Source organism: Myotis davidii, unplaced genomic scaffold (assembly GCF_000327345.1).
Source record: "Myotis davidii unplaced genomic scaffold, ASM32734v1 scaffold1548, whole genome shotgun sequence".
NCBI classification, from domain to species: Eukaryota; Metazoa; Chordata; class Mammalia; order Chiroptera; family Vespertilionidae; genus Myotis; species Myotis davidii.
Genome location: NW_006298676.1, coordinates 22,053 through 32,789, shown reverse-complemented (window position 1 = coordinate 32,789; position 10,737 = coordinate 22,053). Strand labels below are relative to the sequence as shown.

At 49.2% G+C, this 10,737-nt stretch overlaps 1 protein-coding gene across 1 annotated transcript in view; it reads left to right on the top strand.

Moving 5' to 3' along the window:
- Positions 1-10,737, top strand: part of VWA5B1 (von Willebrand factor A domain containing 5B1) — a 41,007-nt gene that overhangs the window by 18,335 nt on the left and 11,935 nt on the right. The window contains exons 8-15 of the mRNA XM_006774465.1: positions 63-173; positions 1,808-2,010; positions 2,683-2,797; positions 3,206-3,391; positions 4,796-4,979; positions 5,745-5,935; positions 9,822-10,023; positions 10,497-10,732. Coding sequence (XP_006774528.1) covers positions 63-173; positions 1,808-2,010; positions 2,683-2,797; positions 3,206-3,391; positions 4,796-4,979; positions 5,745-5,935; positions 9,822-10,023; positions 10,497-10,732 — 1,428 coding nt within the window. The remainder of the gene's footprint in view (positions 1-62; positions 174-1,807; positions 2,011-2,682; positions 2,798-3,205; positions 3,392-4,795; positions 4,980-5,744; positions 5,936-9,821; positions 10,024-10,496; positions 10,733-10,737) is intronic.

The following is a 10,737-nucleotide window of genomic DNA, read 5'->3' as shown; positions in this document are numbered from 1 at the left end:
TGTGAAGTGGCAGAAGTTATAACTCCTTCCCGAATCCTGAAAATCCCTTTCTTGCCTGCCAGGATGCCATGCTGGTGGCTCTTAAGAGCCTCATGCCAGCTTGCCTCTTCAATGTCATTGGGTTTGGATCCACATTTAAGAGCCTCTTCCCTTCCAGTCAGACCTACAACGAGGTAAGGAAGGACCAGGCTGGGACCAGGAGGGGCGGGTGGTGAGGAGCAACGGACAGAAAAGGAGAGAGGAGGCCTGCTCCCAGGCTGTCCACACGTATAGGACCAGGATGATACCCAGGAGCCAAGAAGGAAAGAGAGGCTAACTCTGCTCAGGCAGTTCTCTGACACCTCAGCCTTCTGACACCCTCCTCTTTAGAATAAAGAACATGTTGGACAAAGTGTGGGCGTGCGCAGACAGGGGTCCAGGGAGGGGTAGGAAGAGGATGCATGGCCTAGGCCCGCCACTCACTGAAGCCTCTGTCTTATGAGGACAATAGATCCGTGCAAGGTTGAGCCATAGAAGTGAACAGGAAGGATGGCTGAGTGAATAGGTGGGTAAGGGGGCTGAGAATGGGACTCACGAGACTCAAGCTACAATTTTAAATAACAGGACTGTGGCCCCAGCAGCATGTTCAGAATTGCAGGCCTAGGAATTGGAGGGAAGGGAGGAGGGAGGGAGGGAGGACTTCGGAGTCACTTTTCAATTAAAAGTAGTTTATGGGTGTTTTAAATGCAATAATAATATATTGATTATCCCACAGCCTTTTGAAACTAGATAATCAAAAAGAAAAATATGTAAATCTCACATAATCACATCAGAAAAACAAAAGGAAAAACAATATTAAGAGCTTAGAGTAAATCCCTCCAGATCTTGTTCTATGCATTACCCACGGTTTCAGGAAAGATAGGATTAGGCCTTTCATGAGCACATTTTTATGACATGAAGTATAAATCTGCAGCATAATTCTAATGGCTGCCTAGTGTTTCACTGCAGATAGGCGTGACTTATTTAACTAAACCCCTGTAGTTGGGCACTGAAGTTGTTTCCTTTTTTTTTTTCTTATCACCTTTGTATCAAAGGCTTCACATCCCTCCTTCACGATTCCCTTGGGGTAAATTTCTAGTCTTTCTGGCTCAAAGGTACATTATACATTTTAAGACTTTTGAGCATGGATGTTGGAAGAGCACCTTCCTGAGTCAGGAGCAGAAGGACATCTGGTGTCCAGTGAGAATCTGTCCTTGCTGTAGGGACATTCATCCGAGGCCAGTAATCCTGGGCCAGCAGGACAATGATAAGTTAATATAACACCGCGAATGGTAGCACGGCAGGCTCTGGTGGGGGTGTAATTGGGCAGAACCATGTCAAATAAGTGTCCACCTATTATCCTTCCTGTATGTGGGGCCGAGGTGAGATTAGGAACAGGACTCAACTCTGGCGAGCTTAGAGTATTATCTAGGGCAGCGATTGTCAACGGGTGTGCTGCAAGGATTTCTAAGACATGCAACACCTCTCTATCTAGTCGGGGGCACTGACCTCTTTTCCCCTAGATTGTCACACACACAAATGACAGCAGCCAACACATTAGCCATCTGGTGTGAATGAATCAAAAGTATACCTTTATTTTTGTTAGATCAGCAACAAATATATTTTTTGATGTGCCTCAGAGTTTTAGTAATTAGTTTATGTTAAAAAAAAAAAAAGTTGAAAATTGCTGATCTAGGGAAACAAAGGGACTCCTCCCCCAAGGGGCTCAGAGTCTCCGCACCCTACGGTGACCCTGGGAATTCTCTCCCTGCCTGTGCCTTTCCTGCAGGAGACCTTGGCCATCGCCTGTGAGAACATTCAGAGAATGCGGGCCGACATGGGCGGCACCAACATCCTCTCCCCGCTCAGGTGGGTCATCCGGCAGCCAGTGCACCGAGGCCACCCGCGACTCCTCTTCGTGGTCACAGACGGGGCGGTCAACAACACCGGGAAGGTGCTGGAGCTGGTGCGAAACCATGCCTTCTCCACCAGGTGGGCACAAGCTGGAGGTCTAGGACATGGTTATCCCGGGCTGCCCTGGACTGGGGTTTCCAGAACCCGGGCCACATGGAAAAAATGCCAGAAGACAAGGAAAGAACCTTTTAGAACAGTGGTTCTCAACCTTCGTAATGCCGCGACCCTTTAATACAGTTCCTCATGTTGTGGTGACCCCCAACCATAAAATTATTTTTGTTGCTACTTCCTAACTGTAATTTTGCTACTGTAAACAATATGTAATTATATATGTGTTTCCCGATGGTCTTAGGCGACCCCTGTGAAAGGGTCGTTCGACCCCCAAAGGGGTAGCGACCCACAGGTTGAGAACCGCTATTTTAGAGCTTTGCTTCCAAGGTGGTATGGCTGACCTCAAAGTTTGCCTCTCCCCCTCAAAGTTCAGGAGGGATGAGATCCCCACACCCCAGCATCCAGCTCCCAACCAGCAGCCTGGGCAAAGGAAGCCCTTTCTGCTGCTTAGACTCTGAGCTGGGGCGGAAGTCATGGGCTTCATGTGTGAATGTAAATGCCCATTGGTGGCCCTCTTCCCCGGCCCTCGGCCTGAAGCTGGGCCAGCTGTGAGAGAGTCCGCCTGGATCATGCGCCCCATCAGGAGACAAAGATGGCAGAGAGGATGGGAAGTGGCAGCCTCTCTCCTCCCCTGCCCAGGTGCTATAGCTTTGGAATTGGACCCAACGTCTGCCACAGGCTGGTGAGGGGGCTGGCAACCGTGTCCAAGGGCAGTGCTGAGTTCCTGATGGAGGGGGAGCGGCTGCAACCCAAGGTGGGTGGAAGGGCCCCAGTCCCTCTGCTGCTGGACCCTCACTCTAACACGTGGGGAAAAGGAGGCCCAGGAAAGCAAATCAACTTGCTCAAGATCACTATCTGGTTCATGTTTTTGACGCAAACTTTCTGGGTGCCCTGGACTAGTCACAACCCTCCTTTGAGTCCTGGATTTTCTCATTTATAAACTGCTAAGCTTAGAGAAGATGCCAGCAAACATTTGGTCCCACTCTGGCATTGTAGGAGCCTAAGAAGTGGCATGTTCACTGGTGGGCAAGCCACCCCAAGGCCTCTTGTCACTTCTTTCCTGCTCACATCCCCACATGGTCACACCCACCTGGGCTTTGTGCATCTGGACGTACCCCTGCTCACACATCTCCCCAACCGGTGTTCTAATTCTGCCCAACAGATGGTCAAATCCCTGAAGAAGGCCATGGCCCCAGTCCTGAGTGATGTGACTGTGGAGTGGGTCTTCCCGGAGACCACCGAAGTGCTGGTCTCCCCCTTGAGCACCAGCACCCTCTTCCCTGGGGAACGGCTGGTGGGATACGGCATTGTGTGTGATGCCTCCTTATACATCTCCAACTCCAGAACTGTAAGTAGCTTAGAAATGCCTGGGGTCAGTGGGGGTCCAGAAACATGCCCTTGCAGCCATCCTCGCTGGAAAGACTGTTCCTGGCAGGAAGGAACGAACTGGATCTGGGCTTATAGCTGTGAGGTATAGATGCCAGGCCATGGAACGCAATCTACAAATAACTAATGAGATTAGAAAGACATAACTTTTCAACCCAGAAATCCCTTCTAAGGGATCTAACAGAAATAAAGGGATATAATGGAGTTATGTCCAAGGATTTATTGTAGCCTTTTTTGTGATGGCAAAAACTATGGCCACATATTAATGCTGCTCCCCTCAAAATGTCGTGTGATGTTACACACGGCAGGAGAATATTGTGAAAGACATTATCACAAATGATGTGGTAGCCAGAATATGAATTTCTCATCAAATAAACTTAATTATTGAGAGAGGACAACAATTTGTCTAACTGAGCTGGTCAATTCGGTTTCTAATTTTCTCTTGTAAATTCCAGGACTTCATAAACTTCTTTTTCTAGTCCAAAGGTATTCATAGCCTCCCCAGAGCTCCCAAACTATTGTTTAGTAGATCAACAATAATAGGTACCATCAGACACTGTGGTCTCACATGCTTATTTTAATTGAATTGATTTTCTAAGGTGATCTTGTACTCCTTTTTTCCTTTTCTACTTTGTCCTCTTTCCTACATCAGGTGGCTTATACTTTGTTGTCTGATCAGGCCTGACTTACTGTTGAAGGAAGGGAGGTTAATAGCATTTTCTCTTTGTGAGTCTTGTAGCCTATGTCGCCACCTTGTATGCATCAATGGATGGCATGTTGACTTTCTGGCTGATAAAGCGTTAAGTGTGAATATAAATACAGCCACCAAGTGAGTGCTTAACCACAGGGGTGGTAAAATATTGCACAACCATCAAATGTTTAAAAGAGTAGTTGACGTGCAGGACTTCCAAAATGTTTAAAGTGCAGTGTTCAAGATACTGCTAAATAGAAAGTAATATGGTCCAGTTTTTGTAAAACAAAAATGATCCCCAAAAGCCTTTATGTTTTATATGTATGTATATACTATGGAGAATGGGATGGGAGGAATTAGATGGTTCATTCTGTTCATTTTGTTTACCTATTTGGAGACAGGCAGTGGCATTTAGAATTACCTTTTACATTTTTTTAATAAAGAATATAATTTAAAATATAAACAATGTAAGTGATATGAAGTAATTTTCATTCACCATCTCATAAACAGAAGTCTGCCTAAATTCTCCAAGCTAGCAAAACACTTTTTTTATTATTATTATTCCACTTCTAGCATGGACTCTCCACCACCTTGCCTCACACTGCTTGCTGCTCTGTGGATGTCCTTCCTGCCATCTAGCCTAATTCCCAACCTTCTTTCTCCCCCTTCCTCCAGGACAAGAGGAGACGATACAGCATGCTGCACTCTCAGGAGTCCAGCAGCTCTGTCTTCTACCATTCACAGGATGAGGGGCCCGGCTCAGACAATGCAAATTGTCCCAATAGCTTGGGGGAACCCCTCAACCTGCAGCAGGCCACAGATGCCCGGCCGTCCAGTGGCGACCCCGCCACCAGTCCTGGTAAATCTGCCGCCCTTTGTGCTTCCCTCACTTCTCCAGACGCTATGATCGCTACGTTTTGCTGAGCACTTACTATGTGCTAAGCACTTCATACAAACAGTCGCACTGAATAGTTAGCAGCTGCAGGGGGAGCTACCACCTATTCTACAGATGAGGAGATTGAGACAGGAAACTTCAGTCACTTGGCTGAGCTCATGGAACTTGAAAGAGGTCGAGTACAGATAGTCTAGACCTGTCTGCCTCCAGAGCCACTTCATGGTTTTAGTTTCCACTCAGAGGGCGTTTCCTGATCACCTACCCAGGCTAAGTGCTGAGCACAGTGTGAGCAGCAAAGATGACTCAAAGGTGGCACCTGTTCTTCAGAAGCTCTCAATCTGGTGAGGGGGATACAATTGGACTTAGTTCTGAGAGGAAGCAGAGTGACATGGGCCACAGGAGGTTCTGGGCAGCAGACACTGCCTGAGCAAAGGTGTGGAGGTGTGACACCTAGAAAATACAGCCACAGCTGGTTACTCAGCTACTATACTTGGACACATGGAACCTTGAAAAGGGAACAGAAAGGAGAGTCGCTGGGTGATAGATAAGGGCCAGGTTAGGCCAGGCTTTGAATGCCAGGTGAGGTGAGGCACCCAAACATATGTCAGTAGGTGAGCCGTGGAAAGATCGAGAAGTTTTCAAGCATGAAAGGGTATGCAAGCCCCTCCCTATTTGCCCGCTGTCCTCTTCTTGTACTCTGGTGGCTCCCCTGTCACTACTCCTGTCCAGGTGTGGGCCTCTCCCAGCGACGACGGGCATATAGCACCAACCAGATCATCGACCACAAGCCCTCCCCGAGGGCCACCACGGTCAGCGACCCCACGATGGCTGCCAGGAGATACCCACTGCGGAAAGCCAAGCTGCAGGACCTCATCAACCAGCCCGGCCCAGATGCCCAGGCGAGGCAGATTGATTTGCAGGTACCCGGGCGGGGCAAGGTGGAGTTGGGGGAGGCCATGGGTGGGGAGTGAGCTGTGTCTCCTGCTTCAACCGGAAGGATGGAGCCTGTCCACAACTGACTGAGAAGCGAGTCACCTCTTCCTTCATCTGCCTGGCCCTCAGTGACCCCTTCCTTACAATGATACCCATTGGCCAATGACAGCACCAGTTCTCTGCACACAGCATTTCCCAGTTGTCAAGGAGTCTCCCCATCTGCTCTCTCATTTGATTTTATAGCAGCCCTGGGAAAGGAGGGGGTGTGGAAATGAAGGGTTAAGGTCACACAGCTTGTCTGGAGATTAAAACCCGGGACCCACTTCCTGCAAAGCTCTTGCTTCCCTCTCCATCACACACTGCACCTCCTGCAGATACCAAAGATGGTACACCACCCAGGGCAGGGGTGACCTCAGCGCTACGGCCACAGCAGGGCCAGTTGCCCCCTGTCCAGCTAGACCAGTTTCTGGCCTCGGCACCTTGGACATGATAATTCTTTGTTGTGGGGCGCTCTTGTGTAGAAATTGTAGAAATTTTACAGCATCCCTGGCCTCTATCAAATGAATGCCAGTTAACTCCCCCCCCCCCCCCCCCACCCCCCCCCACACACACACACAGAGCTAGGCCTTCAGTGCCTCGGGCAGCTCAGTGTGTCCCCCCCCCCCCCCCCCCCGCCCAGTGATGACAACTAAAAGTGTCTTTAGACTTTGCCAAATGTCCCTGGGGGAGGGTGGCAAAATCACCAGTTTGAGAAACACTGTCCTAAACCAATGGGCTTGATGGAGCTTCGTCAGGGTGTCTGTGGTTCCACAGAAGCCGCCTTTCATTTCCCACGCCCACCCACAACCTCCATCCATCCCTGCCTCCACAGACGCATCAGCCCCCACGCTCCCCAGGGGCAGACACACTGCCACCTCGTCCCTGAGGTCCTTGTCTGTCCTTAGCCAGGGATGCAGTTGGAAGACACTGACCTTGGAGTCAGGCAGACGCTGCTCCTCAAACATGTGACTCAACCTTTCTGAGCCCCAATTTCTTCGCCTGTGAAATGGGGAGAATAGTTTGCGCGGGTGGTTGAGCTAACAGGCATCCACAGATATGTACTGAGAGCCAACGACAAGTGGAGGACTCTTGCAGGCATCGGGTGGTAAGAGATCAAGTGCCTGATGCAGTGCCCGGCACACAGTAGGTGTCCTTTAAATGCAGGTCTGGTTAGTGAGCGCTCTGAGCAGTGTGGCTTCTCTTCTCTCCTATTTGCTTCTGGCCATCTTTGCTCATCTCTGCCCCGTCCCCTGCTTGGCTTCTTCCCCAATCTGATTCTCCCCAACACAACATGTGCACACATGTAGACACGCCCTACAGCCTCTGGCTGGGTGAAGGGCTGAACCTGAGACTAGTCTATTGCCATGGAAACTGTAGCAGCTTGTTTCTCAATCTGTTGGTGATGGTGAGGCAAAGGTGAGAGGAATCCTAGTCTCTGATGAGGGAGGTGAGGTTAGGGGCACCCTGGGATGCAGCAGCCCCAGCTGGGTACCAGCTCCCACTGAGGCCATCCAGTCCCAATCTTCTCCCACACCCTTGTACCATCCCAGGACCTCAGGTCCAGAGGAGACGGGAAGGAGCACCTCAGCCCCTGCCCCAAGGAGCAGGAACCCCCATCTAATGGGGAGTACAGTCCCTTCCCAATAAATACTTGGTAGCGATGAGAAAGACCACCCAGTTAGCTGTTGGCCTAAAAGACTGAGAAATACCTTTTCTCTCTGTTACACCTAGTAAGTGCCCTTGCGCCCTGTCTCCTATCAGGCAAAGCAAACATTGCCAGAGACACAAATTCATTTTTAATTAATTTAATATTCTTTAATTACAAACATACTACATACTCAGATTGTGAAAATCACACCCTCAAACAGTTCGGTTGAGTATAAAGTAAAAAGAAAAGTACCCTGACCTACTTGGTTTTGAGTGTTTCCTTCCAGAAATACTACACACACACACACACACACACACACAACACACGTACGTGTTTTAAATAACCGCATATACAAACTTCCCTCTAAATTACTTTTCTAATATCTTCTTAATTCACTTTTTTACATACAGTAAATTACTCTTTTTGGTGAATAGCTCCATGAATTCTGACAAATGAATAGTCATGTGACCATTTCCACGATCAGAATACAGAAGAGTTGCAAATGTTTTAATGTTTTCTCTTAGACATCTTCCCAAATTAGTTTTTAAGAAACTGCCTGTTTTATTGCAGTGCTGTGTGGTGTTCCAACACATGGACGTACCATAACTTACCAGTATTTGCCAATCTTAATGAAGTACATCCAGATAGTTTCCAGATATTCACAAAATCTTTTTTTAACAAACAATACTGCATCAAAGATACAGTACATGTATGTAGATATTTGCAACCTTGTGTATTTCCACAGGATCCAATTCCTAAAGGTGGAATCGCTGGGTCCAGGCAGCGTGGGCCTTGTTAATGTTGACAGCTATCACGGGGCTGCATCGTTCTCCACAAGTACACGTCACTGCGCACTCCCACCAACAGTCCATGGGGGATCCCCGTCTCCCCATTGACTACATTGCGTGTCATCAGACATTTATACATTTTCTAGTCTGGAAAATGGGAAAAGTCATAATGCATTTCATTTTATTTTTTATCCTCGCCCGAGGATATATTGTTATTGATTTAAGAAAGGAAGGGAGAGAAACATCAATGTGAGAGAGAAACATTGATCCGTTACCCCCCATATGCACCCCAACTGGAGATCGAACCCATAACCTAGGTATATGCCCTGACTGGGAAGCGAACCCTTGAATGATGCTCCAACCAATGAAGCCACCTGGCCAGGACTGTCATTCATTTTAACTTAGAGCAACACTCAAGAGCTGAGCATGTTTTCATGGGTTTATTGGATACTTTTTCTGTAAACTGGCTGTAAAGGCCCTTAATCCATTATTTCATCGAGTGTGTCTCCACCCCCCACAGTGATTTCTAAGAGCATTTTCTTGAAAATGAGCTTTGTCATGCATGTTGCGAAAATATTTCCCAGTTTACCCCTGGCCTTTTGATGTTTTCCTTTAGACAGATTAAGTCCACAGAACAGAACAGGAAGCCCAGAAATAACACCAAATGTGCATGGGAGCTCTGTTGGCATAGAGGTGGGGAATTCATAAACCCTAGAGCAGTGGGTCTCAACCTTCCTAATGCCTTGACCCTTTAATACAGTTCCTCATGTTGTGGTGACCCCCCAATTTCATTGTTACAAATTGAACATAATTAAAGCATAGTGATTATTCACAAAAACAATATGTAATTATATATGTGTTTTTCGATAGTCTTAGGCGACCCCTGTGAAAGGGTCGTTCAACCCCCAAAGGGGTCGCGACCCACAGGTTGAGAACCGCTGCCCTAGAGACTCCATAAAGGAACGGTATTCAATAAACGGTGCTAGGACTCAAAAAACCAACGAAAAGGCTGGTTCCTATTTCCTTACAAGAAAATAAATTTCATGTGAATCAAAGATTTAAGCAAACAAACAAATGTCACAAAAAGTCTATAGGAATTTTTTTTTAAGTAGGAAAGACCTTTTAAGCATGACCTATGAGAAGGCCTAAGGAAAGGGTTAATTTTAAACACACACAAACGTTTCAAACTTTGTGGCAAAAATAAGTGAGTGTAGATTATCTATGGTATGTGATTTTCCATGGTCTTCCGGGGTTTGGACTTCATCCATGGGTTAGGATTATTCATGTTGACATTTCTCATGGGTAGTAGAGAGTAAGTGGTTTGTCCTTGGGTGCTACAGGCGGAGCTGGGGTGGAGGGGAGCGGCCCAGCCTCCTCACCTTGCTCTTGCCTTCCTAGCCCTTCCTGAACAGCGGCTGGGACCCGTGCCAAGGCCCCAAACTCCGGGGCCCAGGGGCCCGCAGGCCCTCTCTGCTGCCCCAAGGCTGCCAGCCCTTCGTGCCCTCTGACCAGGAGACCCAGGCCTGGAGCCCCATGAGGGAGCTGGATCTTGGGTACAGCCTGCAGCCTGCCTCAGACAGCCTCAGCCCTGGGGACCAGGGTAAGTGTCCTCAGGGCCCGGGGCCTGACTGGGAACAGGGAGGACTCCTTGGCTATGGCCTGACTTCAGATGACAGGCCCAGAGGACAGATGCCTGTGCCCTTTGGGGGTGGGGGGAGTCTGCTGTGGCCCCTTCTCTCCCTGAGGACCTCACCAACCCCTCTTTTCCCAATCAACCTGCCCTTTGGGAGGCCTGTCCCTTACCGGTGTCCTCCCTGCGGCACATTCTCCCTGAGGAGTGCCCCACCCCATCCTAAGGACCCCTCAGGTCCTGGCTTCCTGGGAGGTGGGGACCAGCCCATGCCACCCAACCTGTTCTAAGAAAGGAGTTTCGAGATCCCTGGGCGTGCGGCTGGGGTGCTGTACTGTGTTTGTTTAGGGGTGTTTGTGCCCTGGGAACGGATGCTGTCCCCTGCGGGACTGGCCCTCTGTCCCCCAGTTCAGAGCACTGTCCTCTCGACCCTCCGCCCACAGAGCCGGTCCATCAACCCTCCTCCTTGGAGACCCAGACCTCCCCGGCCTGGGAGCCTCAGGCCAGCATGGGCAGGCCGGCCACCCCAGGCCCCGTGGTGGGCAAGGCCGTGGTCAAGGGCCTGCGGGACAGCCAGCGTTTACAATGGGAGGTGAGCTTCGAGCTGGAGCCCCCGGGCCACGAGCGGAGCAGAGCGCACGATGCCGACCTTTGGAAGGAGACCTTCCACCACCTGGCGGCCCG